We start from the raw sequence: 22,113 nt of genomic DNA on the forward strand, positions 1-22,113 counted from the left end.
GAACTTATCAGTTTCTATCATGTATGATATGCAGATTATTACAAACCATATCCTATATTATTATTACAGACCCGAATTAAGCATAATATAAATTACAATGAATAACTATTCTAGGTCTTTGTTTTCTTCAAGTCTTCATGTGCCATCAACAAATTACAAAATTATTTTTTATAATTTTTTGTACATAATTATTTTAAATTTAACAGTTTTATCAGAAATCTCTGCCCACAAATCTCTCTTAATTACTAAAAAAAAAAAAAATGAAGGGAAAAAAACTCCCAAGATTTTAATTTGTGAAGTGAAAACTGAAAGCATCAATGACTTTTCATTCGAACCTCTCCTGCCAAGTATTTCAAGACCAAAATTTGAAATTCCTTCTCAAATCCCTCTCTCCCGACACTCCCTTCTCAGCTCCAAGCCCGACGATCTGAGTTCTGTACAAACTTTAGCTGTTTGCGATCGCTTGGGAAGAAGATCGCAGCGCAACAATCCCTCGAAACCCTAGAGGTACCTCTCATCTCTCTCTCTGGTTTGGTTCGTGGAGTGTGGACTGATATGGCTGTGTGCTTCTTGCGTTTTCGCATGTTGTTCGTGTGGTTATAGTCACTCACCCACCCCGGGCGACTCCGCCTCGACCTGCCCGATACTTGATTACTTCTTCTTCTTCTTCTTCTTCTTCTTCTTTGGCTTTAATTTCACTGTAAGCCAATGTTTTATTATAGTAAACTCAACAATTACTTGATTACTTCTTCTTCTTCATTGATTGGCAAAGAGAATAAAATTGAATTAATATAGAAAGACGAGTAGCTACAATCTTCTAGACCAATAGGACAGAACTTTTGTTAGTAGCACTATCTGGAGATCCTAACAGTCATTTGGAACTGGAGATCCATAAAAATTTATTTGCGTTAATTGCGGCCAGGCGGCCAGGGGGAGTCCAGCTAATATAATGAACATCCCTGGTTCCTAGAAGATTCATCACACTTGAACACGCTTATTGTGGCCGTTGGGCAAGCCGTCTATCATTAGATAAGATGAAGCAATTTATGAAGTCCAAAATTTCAGATGGACAAATAGAGGAGAGAGTTTGATATGGTGATAAAATACCACAGGCTTCATTATTTACCTCATATTCTCTTTTGTCTCTGTAATTTTATTCTATGATTAGGTGCATTGAATCTGTCTACTTCCACTCATGGGTTTAAGCTACTCGTAATGCTGGACCATACATTGGCCGGGTTTGATGATTCTCTAATTTTTACTTTTTTGCTATGTAATTACCCATCCTTTATTCAGCAGAATTATCTTTTGTTTGGCTAGTATTTGGTTCTCCTTGTTCAGTTTGCTTGCTTCTTGTGAGATTTATTACTTTCTGTTTAGTTATATAGCAGTTGGGTATAGATGATAGGCCAATGGCAGCATAACTTTCTTAATTCACTCCCCTAACCAGCAACTTGAAACCAAGAGTTGACTTCTAGAATTGTAGTTTTGGGAATCTTACTCAAAACAATGTATTGGCTAGCAGACAACCAAGGAGCAAATGAGCGTCAAATTTAATGAAAAATGCTACTCTTACATTCTTTTTGACTTTCCCTTTTTAGCAGATGTTCATAGATTCTTCTGTGAAAATAAAATATAAGAAAATATTTTCTCTAACCAGACAGAGCCGCAAACTACTTTTAAATTGAAAATGAAGCAGGCAACTTGCTCAACTCTTTGAATTGTACTCCAGTTATTCTTCAACTCCACCTAACCTGCCAGAATTGTTAGCTGTGTGATTGGCTGTGTTAGTTGACCCATATAACATGGTGACATTGCATTTTGCTGGTGTTTGCATGCATGCATAATTCCTGCTTGTCAGCATGGCACCCTCTTCATCAATCTCTCTGTCATGGTGTTCAATTGCCAATGATCATTGGTTATTGACAATAAACTTAATGGATGGGGGGCTTGAATTGATTTTAGAAACATGAGTGAGTTATTCGATTTATTAGTGAACAAGGAAAAATATTATCTAGACAAGTGAATAGATTGACCTTGAACAACAACTATTTTTTTTTTAAATTATTTTATTTTAAAATAAAAAATATGAAAACATAAATAGAAACCGCAATGGAGATGGTGCTTGCTCCATCTTCCTTTTATTTTCTTTTTTAATTTTTATTTTCCTTGTTTGGTTAGCAGAGCACTTAACACAGTCAATACTCTGGGAAAAAAATCACATGCTCTATATTTGTTCATTTGATTATTGCATTAGTACATCTTATAATGATCAATTAATACTGATTTTAGCTGTAGCAGACTACTGAAGATGACCTAAGCAGATTGCAATGGAATGCGTGGTTCAGGGAATAATAGAGACGCAGGTTGGATTCCAAATACACTGTTTTTTATTTCATTTCCTTTGTCAACAAGGTCCTTTTATTATGTAGCAGTTCTTTAATACGTAAAGAATAAAAAGATCCAAGTCTATGACGAAATCAGATTCATGAAGCAGCTTCATCTTTTTCTCAGTAGTAGGTTCTTTAGATCCCCTAGGAAGGATAAAAAAACATTGGAATTCCAGTTGTGCATCGTTGCAAATGCCATAAATATTCAGCATATAATTGATTGATATTGCCATTTGCAAATATAGTGGGGAATTTCTTCTCTTCCAGTTTCTTAAATAAACAGAAATTTATCTGCAGTTCTTCAACAGGAACAAATCAACATTCACTATGGGGCAGGAAAAGAGAATGAATGAATAAGGAATTAAGATGTCAAAATTGAAAATACTCTAGCATATATAATTAATTGTGACAACATTGAGTAATTAAATGTTGTGATTGGGTCTTATGGTGAACAGTGATATTATGAGAAAGAAGTGATTGTTTAGGTCTATCTTTGCTCATAATATGCTGTTTTATCTTCCATTCATAATGCTGTGATTTTTTTTTTTTTTTATTCTTAGCTGGGACACACTTACTTGGGATTCCCACTTTCATAGGAATCTTGAAGAAAGATAGGTCGATGAGTCATCGCTTTGCTGAATGTTTTGGATTCTTTTGTTCCACCAAGTGATTTTGAGGTTTGGTTAGGGGATTCTTTGGGTTCTTTTTCATCAGTGTCTTTCTCTACATATAATGAAACTGTCAATTCCCTCCTCTTTTCCTTTTAATAATGTCATTTGGAAGGCTAAGGTTCCTTTTAAGATTAGGGCGTGCATTTGGACATTGGCTCTTAATAGGAATAATGCGAATGACTAACTTGTTACAGGCAATGAGGCCCGATGGACATCTGTATCATGTGCTTTGAATCCAATAAAACCAATGTGCATCTCTTTATACATTGATAAGTGTCATGACAGCTTTGGTCTACCCTGTTTCCATTTTTGGTGAATCAAGGGTAGCCTCGCCAAGTGTGGATGAATTCTTGTTGGTGCAGTATTGGGTTCTGGAAAGAGCAAAAAGGGAGAGGCCTCATGGAAGTGTGCAGTTTATGCTATTCTTTGGACTTTGTGCACTGACAGAGTGTTATGGTTGTACCATGTGTGGGTTAAAGTAAGAAATCCCAGCGAATACAAAATTCTTGGTTAATAGTTTGATAAGTCATCGCCTCGTAAAGAACGCCTGCATGAAATGCCTGGTTAACTGGTAGGGTGCTAAATTGCATGAATCTTTGATGCTAAAGCTACATGTTTGCACTTGTTTTGAATAGAGTAATTCTTTACGCTTCTTTCTGGGTTCACCCTCTAGGAAGCTTTTAGGGAATTTTGTTGTCTGACGACTCTAACCTCCAAAGGGACTGGAGAGAAGCACTTTTTTAGTTGTTTTTGAGCTGTTTAGCTGAGGATGTGTTGTCCTCAATAGTTTTTATTTTTAGTTTCTTCTATAATGAGTTGTTTTTCTTTTTTCAATAGCAAACAAAACCAAGCCTTAGTCCCACTAAGTGGGGTCGGCTATATATTCATTTTCCACCAATTTATGCTATCATGGACCATTTCTTTTAATAGATTTAAGGATATTAAATCCTTACCATCTCCTCTCAAGTTATTTTAGGTCTACCCCTACCCCTTCTACTACCCCCTATAGTAATTAAGTCACTCTTCCTCACAGCACTATAAGGCCTACGTTGCAAATGTCCATACCATCTGAGTCGTCCCTCCCTTATCTTATCTTCTATAGGAGCTACACTTAACTTGCCATGAATATGCTCATTCCTTAATTTATCTTTCAATGTTATACTACTCATCCAGTTAAGCATTCTCATCTCGACAACTTTTACTTTTTGGATATTATGTTTCTTCATTGCCCAACATTCTGATCCATATAGCATAGCTGGTCTTATAGCTGTTTTATAAAACTTCCATTTCAATTTTAAGGGTATTCTACGATCACATAGCACACTTGAAACACTTCTCCATTTTACCCAACCTGCTTTAACTTTATGCATTACATCATCTTCAATTTCTCCTTCAGCTTGCATAATAGATCCAAGGTATCAAAATCTACAAGTGCTATCACGTGATTCTGACTAATGGGAAAGCAATACTAAGTTTTCATTTTTATGTGTCTTGCCCTTGTTTTACCCTTTTATGGGATGACAAGATGAAGGCTAAATCAGGTTCCATAACTTGTTGCAACTTTCATGTAAGGATAGCCTCTAAGCTGCTAAGTTAGGTTCCTGCCCTTCTTCTAGGCAAGGATAGCCTGTGAGCAACTTTTGGGGGATGCATTGCTAGGTTTTTGGACTTTGGTTCAGGTATTGAATAGATCACTCAATATGTATGTGTTTTCACCCACATGCTCACACTCATAGTTGTTAGAATTGTATGATTTGTGATTCAATTTGTGAGATTCATATCAATTCCACACCAAACTGCTTCTAATCTTACAGGAGAATAATAATAATGAAAAAAACAACTGAATTGTTGCCATATCAATTGATTCACCCTCTTATTGAACAAGTTGTTCTGATTCGATTGACTCGCGTGATTCTGAACCTATCAGGCTTGACTCGTTTATAAAACCCCGAAAGGCCTTTTTCTTGTTTTTTCTTTGCATGATTGCCTTCCATTCCTTCTGCTTTGATTCTGTCCTCGAGAAGAGGAGAAAACAGAATGTTTTGTCTTCAATTGCCTTTATCGAAACATTCTTCACTCTTGGAAAAATATAGTTTTTTGGCTTTGAGACGGGGCTGCACACTGGTATTCTAAGGTGGTATTGATTGATGTTTACTATGTTCCCAAGAATCACTGTTAGATATGTTGTTTCTTACCCAAAATTCTGATCTCCATATAGCATAGTTGGTTTTATATCAGTCCTAATAGAAATTTCCTTTTTAAGGTTATGTTTGGTCATGGAATGTCTTCCTAGAAATTGAATGATCATAATATGAGAATTTGATAGCTTATAAAAGATGTGTTAAATCATCATAAAACAAATTATGATGCAAAATTTTTTATGAATCCATATTATGCAAGAGACAAGGTATGACAATTCCCAAATATCACAATGTGAATGTTTGTTGTTGTCATCTGTGTTGGGTGTTGGAACAAGCTTTTTGCGTGAATGACTTTTATAAATTGATGCTGTATTACTATATAATTTTTATTAAATATTTATGACATTCATTCCATTATATTTCTAAGAATAGATATTCCTTATACCAAATGTAACAAGATCACACAGTGCATCCAAAGCACTTCTCCACCCAAGCTGCTTTAACTTGATATATTACATCTTCTTCAATTCTCTTTTAGCTTGCGTAATAGATCAAAGATATCAAAATTTGTTAGTTTTAATAATTCATTGACCATTAAATTTAATCTTTTCTTAAATATTTCTCCTAAAATGACTATATTTATTTTATATTTTTTCTTATTTCTACTTATCTTAAACCCAAACTTATATTCTACTCCACCTCTTGTTTCATCAGTCAAGAGTCACGACAATATCATCTGCAAACTCTATGGAGCCTCATTTTGGATACCCCTAGTATGTTCAACCATCACTTATGCAAAACGATAAGGCTTTAAACAAGAAATGCTAAAAGGGAAATGCTAAAAATATGTTCAACCATCTTTGATTGCTTAGTTATGATAATTTTTGGTGCAAATTCTGTGTTCTGGAACTGCTAATGTCTACATAATGGCAACAATTTCATCTGTAAATCAAGTAAAAGTTTACACTAGAATTGATCTTTGTGATTTAATTGAAGTTCTAAGAAATGATCAATTAGTGATAGAATCTAAGAACACTGTTAATGGTGATGAAGTAATAATACAAATCTAAATTGGAGAAAGTTGTTCAAGAAAGAGGAGAATTACATGGATGAATTGCAGTATCATAAACAGGTCTGTTCTGGTGGAAAAGTTATAGTTGATCCTCCAGATGAGGTTCTCTCTCTTGGATTGAACAAGTGGAGTGATGCACTAATTAGTCAATTTTTGGGTGAACCTCCTGATTTTTCTTATGTTCGAAATATTATTAAGAAATTTGGAAGAAGGTTGGGAATATTAATATATTCTCCCACTTGAATGGATCATTCCTGTTTGTATTTGATAACATAGAAGATATGAATTGAGTTTTCAAGAATGGACCTTGGTTCATTGGGAATAATACTATTTTTCTATCTCAGTGGAACCCTATGACAGAATTGAACCGTTTGAGATTGACAAAGATACTGCTGTGGGGAAGCCTCTTCCTAGTCTTAGCTACACTGTGAGTGCTGTTGGGAAGCTATTGTATATGGATCCTATTGGAAAGCAAATGAAAAATATTTCATATACTAGAATATGCATAGAAATAGATATACAAGATTCTCTTCCTGATTTTGTTGATATTAAGCTGCCTACTGGTGAAATTATTACCATTGATTTGGAGCCTGTTTGGACTCTGGTGAAGCATGAAGATTGTACGACTTTTGGTCATGGTTCATGAAGCTGTAACACTAATAAGAAATGGATTGCAAAACTTGTGGATAATGTTCAAGAAACTGTATCTATGGAAAATCAACCTCAGGAGAATTCTCAGAGGCTGATTACTAAAGTGGAGGAGAGTCGTCAACATACTTCAAAGAACACTGTAATTCAATTGAATGTGGAGAGAAGGAAGGATAGGAATTCAATAATTCTTGATGGTGATAATTCTTTAAAGAATGAGAATCTTTTTGATATACTCAGTCAGGTTCAGGCCTCAGGGAGATGCATTATCTGAGTTGGCTGGTCAGGTTCTTCCACATGGTTCTATTATTAATAGCAGTCTTGACAGCTAGTCATCTAGTGCAGAACTCAATTGAAAGCAAAAGCAAGTTGAAAATAAAAGCTAAGAAGGAAAGTGGGGTCAGCAAGAGGAAGTTAAAGGGAGAAGAAAAGGAACATCTCCTAAGAGTCGTTTTTCCTGAGGAAACATGAATAGAGTAGTTGAAATGAACTTGACTGCAAGTTGCAATTTAAGAGTCCTGAATGACCATATAAAACAGAAGGAAGTTAAAAGTTTTTGTCTTTGAAATTTGAATAAGATTGCTATGATGGGTTTGGTATGAAACAAAAATAAGGCCTTAGAAGGAGAATCCAAAGGATTACTCATCAATTGATGGTTGATATGTGGGATCCTGTGGCGGTTGATTGGTTCACAAATAGATTTAGTGTGCAGGGACCTATCAGGCCCTAAGGGGTGAGAGCCATCCAAGGCACTTGGTCAATTTTCCTTATGCAATAAGTTTTATTTTAGTAGTTCAAACAAAAACTTTTGCAACAAATGCAGCATACATTCTTGTGTTTGTCAATCTCTCTGTCCTGCATATTCTGATATATAATTTTTTTACCTTGATTCATCTCAAGTAAGTTCTGTAAGATTAATGCTGTTTTCTGGGACTCAATTGTACTGAAAGTCCATAAAGACTGATATGGTGAGTCTTTTAGATAAATTGTGCGACAGTAATGGTCATCTGTGGAATGATTAATATTGCAGTGTTTTGACTATATTTTGTATTGCATTCTGGAAAAGTGGAAGGGGAACTTATCTATTTAATTTTGGTGTCGAGGTTTGATGGGGCTGCGGCGAAGTGCGTTAACGTGGGTTTTTCTTGCAGCATGTTGAGGCCCTTGAGATTCTTCTTCAGGGTATTTCTGGCGTTCACAGAGAACGTTTAAGGATCCATGAATTGTGCCTAAAAAGCCGTCCAAACCTTGGTAAGTATAGTTGTACTTTCCTACGAGTTTAGTGGTAACAATGGTCATATTATTGTTAATTTAAAAAACAAATAATCCATTTAATCATATTGTTACATATAGTGAAGTTGGTTAGTTCTCTGTTTTGGTGGCCCCTGTTATATTCATTGTAGGAGTGGCACCTTCATAACATTCTTTGACACTGCAAATGCATCTTGGTGATCTCCTCTGCACAAGAACATAGAAGCATTATCTAAATTTATATTGATTGGTTTATTAGTTTCATACCTGGTTCAATTTTGGACTGTAGTTCATTGCATGTGATGATAAAAAAGATTCATTGCGTTGTATCCATATACTTGTTTCCAAATCCTTTTAAAGAAAGGAGGCAATATAAGAAAGCTTGTTCACCTACATAGGCACACAATGGGCATGCTAAAATTACTATATTGAAACATCAACAACATTTTATAGACTGGATTCAGTTGATCCACACATGTGCGCAATTGCTTGGAGCAGAGATAAATACATCTGTATTTTGTTGGACTCAACTATAAGTCAATTCTCTCTCTTTTTCAGGGGTTGTAGGTTCAGAGGTTCGACTTCTATGTGATCTTGAGCAACCTGAACCCACTTGGTAAAGCCTCAATCGTTCATCCTGTATATCATGTTCTGTTTTTATGCATGAACATGTGCAGCTCATGTAAAATTCTTTACCATATATAGGACTGTCAGACACATTGGGGGTGCAATGAGGGGTGCTGGTGCTGAGCAAATTTCAGTTTTAGTGAGGACCATGGTGGAGAGTAAAGCCAGTAAGAATGTGCTGCGGTTGTTTTATGCGCTTGGCTACAAGTTAGACCATGAGTTGTTGAGAGTAGGATTTGCCTTCCACTTCCAACGAGGTGCTCAGATAACAGTTAACGTGTCTTCAATTAATAAAATGCCCAAATTACACGCAACTGATGAGGCCGTGCCTATTACACCGGGTATACAGGTGGTTGAAGTGACGGCCCCTGCAACATCTGAAAACTACACTGAAGTTGCTGCTGCAGTGTCTTCATTTTGTGAATATCTTGCGCCGTAAGAGTTCTATTCTCTCATAGTCAATTAAAAAGATTATTTTCATGTTCTCCAAATGTATTCTGAGAACTGTGCCGAGCTGATTCATTGTTTGGCCGTCCAGTGGACGGGGACTCGTTTGTGTTCCAGTGGAAAACTTGCTATACATGGTTTGTGTTTCACTGGAAAGTCGCTGAAACCTTTAATCACATAGATCCTGAAATGGCAGAATTGACTAAAAACATCCATTATTCAAATTTATGGCTGGTTATCTAGTGTGGAAATCATTTCCAGATGGTAGATATGGTGTATTCATTTGCCTTGCCATCTCTTGTGGAACCATTAAATTAATAGACCTTCATCGACCCAAATAGGTTTCGAGAATCAAAATAAATATTAGGTGCTCATGGCTGAAGTTGGGTAGTCATATGGCTCTTCTTCTTCTTCTTCCCCAACCATCTGGTGATTGATACTTAACCAGTTTTGTCATTTGCTTTTCAGGCTTCTGCACCTGTCTAAACCAGGTGTTTCAACAGGGGTTGTTCCAACTGCGGGGGCGGCTGCCGCAGCTCTCATGTCAGATGGTGGGGGCACAACTTTATAGTTGGGTTCAAATTTCAATGCTAGTGACCTAATTATAATGACATCCACCGAAGCTGCTGTGCCTGAAAAGGTATACACTGAAAGTTGGCATTTGTAATTTTGGACTTAAGAGGGCTTAAACCAATAATTTGTACCTTTATAGCTTTGGACTAAGAGGGCTTGCATCACTCTTATATGCCTTTTTGCCCCCCCCCCCCAAAAAAAAAAAAAAAAAAAAAACCTCAAATATATGAATGGATTCAGCAGACTCTTAATACTTTTTCAGATCCCACTTTTGGCCAAAAAGAATGAAATGTCCTGTGCTACCCTTGTTTGATGATAATAAAATAATTCATATATTTAAAAATAATCTATATCTAAAACAAATAATCATTTAAAGCAAATAACCATAAATTGCAGGAGAATTGATTTTTTCAAATCTCAACATTCTAAGTATCCTTGTATGACATTAATTTTTGTTTTGTCATTTGCCTTCAAGGAAACTTTTTTAGTGTATCATATTGACCCATCTTACTCCCATCCCAACCACATTTGATCTATACCAATCAAGGAATGGAATAATTATTGCATTTGACTGTAATATTTTTTTTTTTAAAAAAAATTAGCGTGGAAAGAACTGAAAATTGAGAATGAGAAATAAATAGCTTGATTATTATTTGACCATAAACAATTAGTTTATCTCTTTAAAGATTCTACAAAGCTACAAACATGAGGTGTACGCAACCCCCAAGTGAGTTCTAAAATTAATTTATGTTAGTCACAAATATATTTAGATTTCATTAAAAGGGGGTTTGATCAAGTTCAATATACAAATCATACTTGACTAAGTTGTTATTTATTATGCAGTTTATTGAAGACTAAGCAAACATTTCTAAAGTTTTCTTATTAAATTTTGTTCATTGATAGTATAAATTAAATACAATTAATTTGTCATGGTTTTAATTTAGTTTGCTTTCGAAGGTATTCATTTTTTTTTTTTTTTGGGTTTATTTTATGAAATTGATATCCACAATGTTCTAACAAGGATAGTAATTCATATTTTATTTTTATTTAACCCATAGAAGTGAAAAAACTTGCGCTGCAAATTTTCTGTAAGCTGGATAAAGCAGGTCGATGGGTTCTTTTTGTTTGAGTTTTTAAGCCTTATTTTATATTAGTTGCTGCTTGTGAATTTTGTTCAGGGAATTGAGTATGATCTGATATAATATTGTACAACAAAGAATTTAGCAAAAAGGTTGAGTTATTTATTTTGTTTAATTATCAATTTATCTAAAATTTTTAAAAAATACTCTAATAATGAAATTTTGTTCAATTGTAATTAAACTTATTATATATTTTGGTAAATATGTAGGAGTGAAATATAAGCAGATGTTGTGTCGATAATCATTTTTTTGACCAAACAAATTTTAACTTCTTTGAAGAAATCAAAATTCAAGGTATATGCATTTTAAGGAAGACAAAATTTTTTTTTGAGGCAGTTAATCGGCCACTTATGGTGTCAACTTGTCCCTTCTTCACGGTGTTTTGTGCATACGGGAACGTTTTTGGCACCATTTGCATGCGGTTGATTGATCTCCTATGGCAGTTGACTGATCTCTTGGGGTGGTCGATTAGTTTAGTACAAATTTGAAATTTGAATTCTTTTATTGCGATTAGTTGGTTGATTTGGTTGTGCCATATGCTCTAATTGTTGCTACATATCAAATAACGAGTAAGAACATTGGTAGTTATTTTAGTATGAATTTAAATTTTCAAAATTTAAAATTCAAACTTATTTCCCTTCATTTTGCATAGTCTATAAATAGACCAGGCGTGAGTCATTTTGGGGCACCCCTACAAAGGGAAAAAAGAGGAGAACTGTAGAGACTTACCCTATGTTTGGATAAACCTTGGATTTGGATAAGATTTAATATAAAATTATGCTAGAAATGTGTCCAAATCCACTCAAATCCAAAACCAAATTTCGAAATTCATGTTCGTAAATTTTGGGTTAAAGTATTTCATGCATGCTTGGAGGAGATATCTTATTCTTAAATTTTTTATCATTTCTCCCATCTTTCGATACTTTCATTCATTTCATCCTTTTATAGTCCTCTTCAGTGAGAGTACTTCCCATTTGATCTACACTGAAAAGCAATTTTCATCAGTCTTGCGTCTTTTTATTTGAGTTTATTAGCATGTTATTCTTGCTTTATTGTATATTTGAGAATGTGAGTAGCATGATTAATTTTGAATGTTTCTTAGGTATGCATGTTGATTTTGAGTGCAAGCATGTCATCTAGGATTAGTTTATAGTAGGATATTCTAAATTTCAATAAAATTTGCATGAAATTCAAATATTGCAGAACATGGATGTAGACGGTCGATTGTTCCTTCTAGAGATGGTTAACTAGGCTAGCTAGAATATTGAAATTTTCATATTTTTGTATTTTCTTTAGATTTTTTGAGATATTGCAATGTTTATATGTTATATAACGAGATTGGTCAAATCCTCTGGCATTGATTAGTGTCACATTAATGGTTTTTTTCTTTAAAAATAAAATAAAAAAGCATCCTTTTTCAAATTTTATGGTTTTAATCTTTAAAAAACTCAATATTTGTTTTTAGAGAAATTACCTTTATTTATTTATTTATTTATTTATTTTTTATTGTAGTATCCATGTAATTGTTGGATAGATTAAAAAACATTTTTTTTTTTGAAAACAAACCAAAGATGTCAAGTTGAGTTTTATAATTTTCCTTCTAAAGAAACCAAAATATTTTTCTTAAGAAAATTTGTTTTTTTAATGAACTATCTATAATGTGGCTATTGATTAGATTAAGAAGCCCCTTTTTTTTTTTTAAAAGAAAAATTAGAGATTTCAATTTGGATTTTATGATTTTCTTCCGAAAGAAATCAAAGCATTCAAAGTTTAAGGATTTCGTCAAATAAACCCAAAAATATTTTTAAATTTAAAAATATTTTTGAGAACTATAGATGACTTAATTCCTTTTTAAAGGATATGAAGAGAGTCTAACTACTTCGTACATCCAACCATCCCAACTAAAAATTAAAAAAATCATTCTCTTTCTTCTTCCTTTTATTTTTAAAATTGACATGAATATATGTTAATTTTGGAGTTCCACAAATTAGGGGTGAGCAAACGGTCGGTTCGGTCAAATTCGGTTAATTAACCGAATTAACCGAAATTTTCGGTTAATGATTTTTATTAACCGAACCGACCGAATAAGAGATGTTAACCGAACCTCACCCGACCGAATTACCTTTTCGGGTAATTCGGTTAACCGAATTTGACCGAATTACCTTTTCGGGTAATTCGGTTAACCGAATTTAACCGAATTTATTTTAAATTAATTATTAAAAATAGATTATAATTATAACTTTAGTCTTATTTTTACGCAATCTCAAACTTTAGTCTTATTTTTACGCAATAAAAATAATCTTAAAACTCAATTCATAATTTTAATTTCTCTTAGAATAATCTTTCCCCCATCCCGCGTATATATATATATATATATATATATATATATATATATATTATTAGTTTATATTTAAATTTTAATTTATTATTATTTCGGGTAATTCGGTTAACCGAATTAAAATTTCTCTTAACCGAACCGATAACCGATTAACCGAAATTTGGTACATCCATAACCGAACCGAACCGACCTATTTTTTAACCGAACCGAACCGACCGAAATTGATCGGTTAATTCGGTTAATTCGGGTTTCCCCGAATTATGCTCACCCCTACCACAAATGGTAGGGTCTCTATGACGTTTAAGTTCTCTATATGTGTCCTAGGAAACCTTTTCAAAAGGGCCTAGAGAAGGGAAGTTTTTATGTAAAAGAAGAATACACAAAGAAAAGGAAAAGTTGCAGTAGGTGGTCGACTAGCATCTGCAGGCGGTTAATCGGCCAATGCTGCAACTTATTTTTCATGTTTTAATAATGATTTTTTAAAAAATTGTTTTAAAAAAAGAAATAAAACACACACACACACACACACACACACACACACAAGGTAAGTATAATAACCATTCTTAGAATAAGTGCTATAAGGTGCTAGTTCTTTGAAATCCATAAAAAAGGAATTGAAAGAGCCAATTCTCTACAATAGTACTCTCCAATCTAGATCTCTTTCAATTTTTTTTTTTTTTACTTTTCAAAATTAAAATAAAGTGACAACCCTATTTTTTAAATCAATAGGTAAGTTAGAAAATCAATAGGTTGCTTATCCATACTTACATGATTCAAATAGTCATCAAATATGTTGATAACCAAACAAGCCATTGGAGACCGAAAAATATAGTATAGGTGAGGACAAGAGATCCTCGGTGCAACGAAACTAAAAAGTAAAAAGAAAATTAAATAAAGGAAAAAAGAACTAACAAATCATAATTAAGAAAATCTCTCTTTAAATCCTTCTCCTCATACTTGATAGAGGTCTAAAGCTTTGCTAATTTGCAATGACCTTTATTTACTCTTCTTTTAGCTCCAGCAAATCAAGCTTCATCTCCTCGACCACCATTTGGGCGGCAACATCTAGCTCACTAATTTGTTCACAAGGGTAAGAAGAAATCCACCCCTACATTTATTACAAGTGCAAAGTTATCATTTGGTATTTTTTGGGGTGTTTGTTGGGCTTTTGTGGAGCCTAGTTGCGTTAAATTTGGATGATGATCCGACTTTTCTTTAATGAGAGATTTCTATCATAAGACTTAGTCCATCGAGCGAAGGATTGAATTGTACCAAGCCGTACTCGTGAGGGTCCGGAGGCAACGCCCTCGGGAAAATTTTTGGTAGCCCATTCGAAACCCTGTTCGCAGCATATAAAATTATTGTTTTGGGTGATTAGGGTAAGCGGTCACATTTCGCGAGAGAGCGAGAAAGAGAGCATTGAACCGCCGCACTCTCTGTATTTTTCTTCTTGATAATAGTGAAATCCCTACAACTCCGTGGACGTAGGTAAAATTATTGAACCACGTAAATACTGTCTTGTGCGTGTGATTGATTTTTCTTTGACATGTATTCTTTCTCTATTTTATTTCTCATAAGTTTCGGGGATTTGTTGTTAATTCCCAACAGTGTTGACAGTGCTTTCCTTTACCTTGAAAAATACTTAGCTTATTGATTGAGAAGTTTACAAAAAATCTCATTTCAAATTAATGTTATTAGACTTGTCTAGACTTTGATCAAATAGACACTTGTATACATGTTATGTAGATCGATGAATCGATAATAATTTAACTAAAATTTTATAATATTATAATTTTTTAAAAAATAAAATAAAATGCACTTATAATGAAATTATGTGCTGTAACAAATTCAAAATCATATTTGTGTTCAAACATTAAAATCAAGATTAAGTCTCAAATATAAGATAAATTCAATCTAACTTTTCCATATTAATAAGATAAAAAAAATAGTCTAATGAAAAATATAGGGACCGATGTAAATATGTGTAAGAATACAAGTAACAAAATTTAAGAACAATAAAATCTTTAATTAAAGTTAAAAAATAATCATATATTTAAGAGAAATCTTGGATTTGAATTTATATAAATTTGAATAAAATGTAATACGAAATGGTATTGAGTTTTGTCTAGATCAACCCAAATCCAAATCCGAAATCCAAGTATAATGTATTCACAAAGCTTATGAATGAAAATTAAATGGTATATATTAAAAAGAAATAAACAAAAATCTAAAAATTATATCAATCTGGGTCTTATATTTAACCATCCATGTTAGGTTGGGTTTAATAACATTAATGTTCTAAGATAATGTTGCACTTCTTGCAAAATTTTCTTTTCCCTTGCTTGAAATATTGAAATTTAGTTCCTCTTCTTCTTTGAACCATGTGATTTTGCAATTTTTATTGTAGTTGTTTTTGGAATTGTTAGCAGGACTATTTTATACTTATTGTCAAAAATTTAAATTGTTTCAAAAAAAATTTCAAACCGACTTTAAGTTCCTCAAATCCAAGTCAATAGTTTAGGATGAGTGTGAAATTTAATAAGACATATTGACTATTAGTGAAAAATGCCACCTAAATATTTAATTAAAATTAATATGGACACGAAATTAAAACTTATTAGAAAGCTTAGAACTAAATTAACTAATAGTAAGCCAAATGAAAGTTTGAGAACAAATGTCATGATTTGGGGAGCAACTGCAATTTATCATAGTCACTTTTTCCCCCATCCCATTTTGGTCGAGCATGCAAAACGACAAAGCATTAGTTGTTTTGTATGGAATCGTGCCTAGATGCTGGGGGTTGTGAGAACTAAAATTGTGTATTTGAAAGACGATTTAGTTGAGACCTAACTATGCAATTTACCCCATCAAAATAGAATATTTTGGTAAACTTTTGTAGAACACACAAATCCTATGCCTATAAATAGGAGAAGAAAGCAGATAAACGATGCATTCTAGCCTTTATGATCCACGGTCTACTCAACTTCTTGATGTTCGATTGATTTTTAGTTCTTTCCTTTGTGCAGTAATGAATGTCTAGTGTTTGTCTATTTGTTTATGCTTAGTTGCTTGTTTGATCAATCATTTATATTTGATTTATCCTCCCGTGCTAGTTTTCCTTATTGATCGATAATGTTATGAATGTGGCTCACATTCTAAGGGAAAAACATGAAGAAAATCTGTTGAGCAGTAGTAATCAATCATTTGGTTGGCCAAATCAGTCGACTGATTAATCTAGAGTTCAGAACAATTACATTCTATCTGAATTAGTTGACTGATTGGCCCAATCAATCGACTAATAGGCCCAATCAATCAACTGATTAGCTTGGAACAACATGCGCAGATTTTTAAATTTTGAATAATTGGACATTAAAATGGTTGGGTCTCGGGGGGAAACCTCCGCCCAGGGGGGGGGGGGGGCTTATTTATACATAGAATATGTTATATATAGGAAGCCAAGAAAGTCAAGTGTGGTTGAAGAGAGAATTGAGAGGATTCTTGACTCTTGTAATTTCCACAAGAAGATAGTGAATCTTTGTTGTTTGCATCTGTGGATGTAGGCATTGCTGAACCACGTAATTCTTGGTGTCATTGCAAATGTTCTTGCTTTCATTTACTTACCGTGGTTGTGCATTAATTCTATATATTCATCATTTGCTGCATTGTGTATTTGATCTTTTACACAATTATATATTCCGCTGTGCATTGTTTAAGGGCTTTTTCACAACAATTTGGTATCAGAGCACTGTTGTAATGGCCTCTGCATTTTCATTTGCGAAATTTGACGTTGTCAAATTTTATGGAACCAGAAACTTTCGTTTGTGGTAGAGAAGAGTGAAGGATCTCTTGGTGCAGCAAGGTATGATGAAAGCATTGAATGGAATTCAACCGGAAAGTATGGATGAGGCAACTTGAAATAATTTGGAAGAAAAGGCGGTATCAACCATTCGATTGTGTTTGGCTGATGACGTGTTGTATCATGTCACAGATGAGGATTCTCCGACAGCAGTTTGGTGTAAACTAGAAAGACGATATATGTCTTAGTCCTTATCAAACAAACTCTTTCTTAAGAAAAGACTGTATTGACTTAAGATGGTGGAGGGTTCAGATTTGAACCAAGATATCAACACGTTCAATTAGATTGTAAGTGACTTGATCCGTGTTGATGTGAAGTTCGAAGAGGAAGATAAGGCACTAATGCTTTTAAATTCCCTACTTGTATCTCATACATATGAGAACTTGGCTACAACTCTTACATGAGGCAAAGAAAGTCTGAATTTGGTAGAGGTGACAAGTGCATTGCTCAGTTTTCATCAAAGAAAAATGGTTAGCGATGAAATTTCACATGATGAAGGGCTTGTTGTGAAAAGTAACCAAGAACATAGGAGACGTAAGTCCTGTAACAGATCTCGATTGCAATTTGGGAAGAGGAAGGACATAAACTGTTTTAAGTGTGGTAAAATTGGGCCCATAAGACTGAAATGTCTGCAGTGGAAGAAAGGTGTTGCCTAACAAGGCTTAATCTCATTTTGATGATGACAAATAAAGGTTACTTAACATGTTTTTTTGAGTTAAGTTTCGGGGCTTAAGGAGTTTTTGTGAAATCAAGTGAGCATACTTGAAGAAATTGAATGAAAGTTACACTTAAATCTTTAAGCCATGATGAACATAAAACTTCAAGTCATGAGAGATATGAAGATTATTTAAGATTTGCTTAAATCTTAGAAGGATATTAAAAGCTCCATCACATGAGGACTTAGGAACTTAGATAGATTCATCTTGTAAAAGTCTCAAGTACTTCAAATTGCAATATTGATAATTGAAGCTCTTAGGAAATATCATTGATTTAGAGACCTATTTTTATTCATGGAAAATATTTTCATAAAGTCTCAAATAAATTTTCCAAGTTAAAAGTAAAGTTTTGGAACTAAACTTTGAAAAACAAAGAGTAGCCAGGTTGTAAGAACTAAAATCGTGTATTTGAAAGACGATTTTGTTGAGATGTAACTATGCAATATACCCCATCAAAAGAGAATATTTTGGTAAACTTTTGTAGAACACACAAATCCTACGCCTATAAATAGGAGAAGAAAGCAAATAAGCGATGCCTTCCAGCCGTTGTGATCCACGGTCTACTTAACCTCTTGATGTTCGATTGATTTCTAGTTCTTTCCTTTGTGCAGAAATGATTGTCTAGTGTTTGTCTATTTGTTTATGCTTAGTTGCTTGTTTGATCAATCATTTATATTTGATTTATCCCCCCTTACTAGTTTTCGTTATTGATCGATCATGTTGTGAATGTGGCTCACATTCTAAGGGGAAAATATGAAGAAAATCTGTTGAGCAGCAACAATCAGTCGACTGGTTGGCCAAATCAGTCGACTGATTAATCTAGAGTTTAGAACAATTATATTCTATCTGAATCAGTTGACTAATTGACCCAATCAATTGACTAATTGGCCCAATCATTCGACTGACTAACTCAGAATGACATGAACAAATTTTTGAATTTTGAATAATTGAAAATTAATATGGCTGGGTTTTGGGGGAGGGGGGAGGGGGTTAATATATACATAGACTATGTTGTATATAGGAAGCCAAGAAAGTCAAGTGTGGTTGAAGAGAGAATTGAGAGGATTCTTGTATTACTCTTGTAATTTCCACAAGAAGATAATGAATCTTTGTCGTTTGCATCTGTGGATGTAGGCATTGTTGAACCACGTAATTCCTAGTGTCATTGCGAATGTTCTTGCTTTCATTTACTTACTGTGGTTATGCATTTATTATGTATATTCATCATTTGCTGCATTGTGTGTTTAATCTTTTACACAATTATATATTCTACTGTGCATTGTTTGAGGACTTTTTCACAACAATTTGGTATCAGAGCACTGTTCTAATGGCCTCTGCATTTTCATTTGCGAAATTTGACATTGTCAAATTTTATGGAACTAGAAACTATCATTTGTGGTAGAGAAGAGTGAAGGATCTCTTGGTGCAGTAAGGTATGGTGAAAGCATTGAATGGAACTCAACCGAAGTTCTCTTTGATGGCATTTTGATTTGAGATATTGGCTTGGATGCGGAAAATACTTGTCCCTTCATTACTTGGAGCTCTTTTGATTGGATGTATGCTTATTCTGGCTTATGGTTGGTCTTCTATTGGATGGTTTCTTTATCAAGATTTTCATGGTTTGATTCTCTCTGGGAGATGGATTGTACCTCTGTCTTTTGATGCCGTCTATCGTTCTACTTCATTATGGTCTTTGGTCTTCCTTCACAATCATCAACTTGGATTAAGCATCTTCCTATGATGCTGATTTCTATTTGATCGTCTTCTTCAGCAAGGTGCTCCTTGCTAGTATCTGATCGACTAGATTGTATCTGATGCTTGGTCTACCTTCATTATCATGGTGTTCTTTATGGTGGGGGTTTGAGTTTAGATGAAGCAAAATTGATTGTTCTGGTGATGAATGGTCTTTCTAGTTATCTTGGTTTTTTCTGAAGGGTTTAAAATTTTTTTTTTCTTTTTATCTCTCTCGTTCCTCCCATTGAGTTTTCGGCATAACCTTGTTCTCTTGATGGTGCTGGAGAGTCATGCCTTTCTTGACGAGTTCTTCTCCTGGATTAATTTCTGATATTGGATATAGTTTCTATGATGTGATCGGGCTTCCGTCTTGAACTTTTGACTTTGACATGGTGATCTCTTGGTCGAATGATGTGGCTTTTATGTTGGTGGGTCTTCTTCAACAAGGTCTTCACTTTGGTGATAGATTTGCGTTGAAGATCCTGATGTGCTTGTGTTTGAGGTCCCCTAGGTAATTCATCATCATGGAGATGGCTCGAGTTCTTTAGATTGCTGGTGGAAGGGTGGAAGTTCTTGATTGGCTCAGTCTCTTGACCTATTTGCTAGTTCACTATTGTGCTCTGATTGCTGCTGGTTGATTGGTTTTGAGCCTTTGTTCTATGATGATGCTTTTATGCTGATGGTCTTCATTAACAAGGCCTTCCTTTTGGTTTTAGATTTGCTTTGAAGTATTTGATTGATGCATCGTGATGCGTACAGGATTTTCATCATCATCCTGTTATTCTTACTGATGATGGCTTGAGTGACTAAGGTATTTTATCTTTTGGCTTTTATTGAATTTGTGGTTTATGATTTTATCATTTGGTTAGTTTTGATGGCCTAGTGCCCCTGGGTATGCCCAGGTTTGGTGTAATAGTTTCGATTTTGTTGATGGAAGTTTTTTTTGGCTTCCTTCCTCTCGAGTATGCCCAGAGTTTTTATACATACCCATTTGATCAATATAATTTATCATTTATTGATAAAAAAAAAAATTTGAATGAAATTCAACCAGAAAGTATGGATGAAGCAACTTCGAATGATTTGGAAGCAAAGGTGGTATCAACCATTCGATTGTGTTTGGCTGATGACTTGTTGTATCACATCACAGATGAGGATTCTCTGGTAGCAGTTTGGTGTAAACTAGAAATACGATATATGTCTAAGTCCTTATTGAACAAACTCTTTCTTAAGCAAAGACTGTATTGGTTTAAGATGGTGGAGGGTTCATATTTGAACCAAGATATCAACATGTTCAATTCAATTGTAAGTGACTTGATTCGTGTTGATGTAAAGTTCGAAGAGGAAGATAAGGTGCTGATGCTTTTAAATTCCCTACTTGCGTCTCACACATACGAGAACTTGATTACAACTCTTACATGGGGCAAAGAAAGCCTGAATTTGGAAGAGGTGACAAGTGCATTGCTCAGTTTTCATCAAAGAAAAATGGTTAGTGATGAAACTTCACACAGTGAAGGGCTTGTTGTGAAAAGTAACCAAGAACATAGGAGACGTAAGTCCCGTAACGAATCTCGGTTGCAATCCAAGAAGAAGAAGGACATAAAATGTTTTAAGTGTGGTAAAATTGGGCACATAAGACCGAAATGTCCAGAGTGGAAGAAAGATGTTGGCCTAACAAGGCTTAATCTCGTTTTGATGATAACAAATAAAGGTTACTTAAAATGTTTGTTTGAGTTAAGTTTCAGGGCTTAAGCATTTTTGTGAAATCAAGTGGGCATACTTGAAGAAATTGAATGAAAGTTACACTTAAAGCTATTGTTGGAATTGGTGTATTCCCAAGAGGGGGAGAGGGTGAATTGGAATTTTAAAAACTTCTTCCTAGGTTTAACCAGATATCAATAATACACAACATAGGGTCTTTCTAATCATATACCTATTGCGCAGATAATGATATGTGGAAATTAAATCATGTGTAACATTCACAATATATTAAATATAACATACATGTGTAGAAATATAAAGTACTGGAAATTAAAGTAAACACACGGTATGTTATCAGAGTTTAGCCAAAACTGCCTACTTCCCTGCCTCTAACTCTCAAGTCCAAGGATTCTACTACGACTCACTTAACGGGTGGAGCAGCACTGGTTACAACCAGGTCAAATTACCAGGGCTGACCTCAACCCTTACATACAATCCTTTCGGGTTGGATTATCACCCCTTCAGGCCACGCCTGGAATAAAAAAAATATTTTCGTGTGCAAAATACGTGCTTTTCCAACAAGGAGATATGTACCAATGCGCACAATCAATTACACTTCAGTATGGTATGGATGTATAAGCTCAGTGAAGTATAAATTCCAACTCTCAATTAAAACCTTGTTGCATTTGGTAAATGCAATCGTACTTCCCACGAAAGAGGAGGTAGATAGGGTTTGGTAGATTTCGTAGCTTTTGGCTTGCTCGAGTACTAGTGAAACGTTATGACATGTGATTTTCACGAGTATTGAAATT

General features: G+C 34.3%; 1 protein-coding gene across 3 annotated transcripts; it reads left to right on the forward strand.

Annotated features, from left to right (window-relative positions):
* Window positions 1-223: 223 nt before the first annotated feature.
* LOC131154197 (mediator of RNA polymerase II transcription subunit 18) lies at window positions 224-10,081 on the forward strand. 3 transcript variants are annotated; one of them, XM_058106804.1, is made up of 6 exons: window positions 224-507; window positions 2,293-2,366; window positions 8,074-8,173; window positions 8,732-8,789; window positions 8,879-9,235; window positions 9,716-10,081. In XM_058106804.1, exons 2-6 carry the CDS (start codon window positions 2,331-2,333, stop codon window positions 9,816-9,818), a joined length of 654 nt encoding a protein of 217 aa, XP_057962787.1. In that variant the 5' UTR covers window positions 224-507; window positions 2,293-2,330; the 3' UTR covers window positions 9,819-10,081. The 3 variants fall into 3 exon arrangements, with proteins under 3 accessions (XP_057962787.1, XP_057962786.1, XP_057962788.1); XM_058106803.1 differs by having other exon boundaries at window positions 2,302-2,366; XM_058106805.1 differs by lacking the exon at window positions 224-507 and adding an exon at window positions 1,169-1,273 and having other exon boundaries at window positions 2,302-2,366.
* Window positions 10,082-22,113: the final 12,032 nt, after the last annotated feature.

This window comes from Malania oleifera, chromosome 4, assembly GCF_029873635.1.
Source record: "Malania oleifera isolate guangnan ecotype guangnan chromosome 4, ASM2987363v1, whole genome shotgun sequence".
In the NCBI taxonomy this organism is placed as follows: Eukaryota; Viridiplantae; Streptophyta; class Magnoliopsida; order Santalales; family Ximeniaceae; genus Malania; species Malania oleifera.

Excerpts from the sequence above, each read along its gene's own strand:
- LOC131154197 (XM_058106804.1), top strand. The coding sequence starts at position 2,331 with ATGGAATGCGTGGTTCAGGGAATAATAGAGACGCAG. Across the intron at positions 2,367-8,073 it reads AGGGAATAATAGAGACGCAG|CATGTTGAGGCCCTTGAGAT; the intron begins GTTGGATTCCAA and ends TTTTTCTTGCAG. Across the intron at positions 9,236-9,715 it reads TTTTGTGAATATCTTGCGCC|GCTTCTGCACCTGTCTAAAC; the intron begins GTAAGAGTTCTA and ends TTTGCTTTTCAG.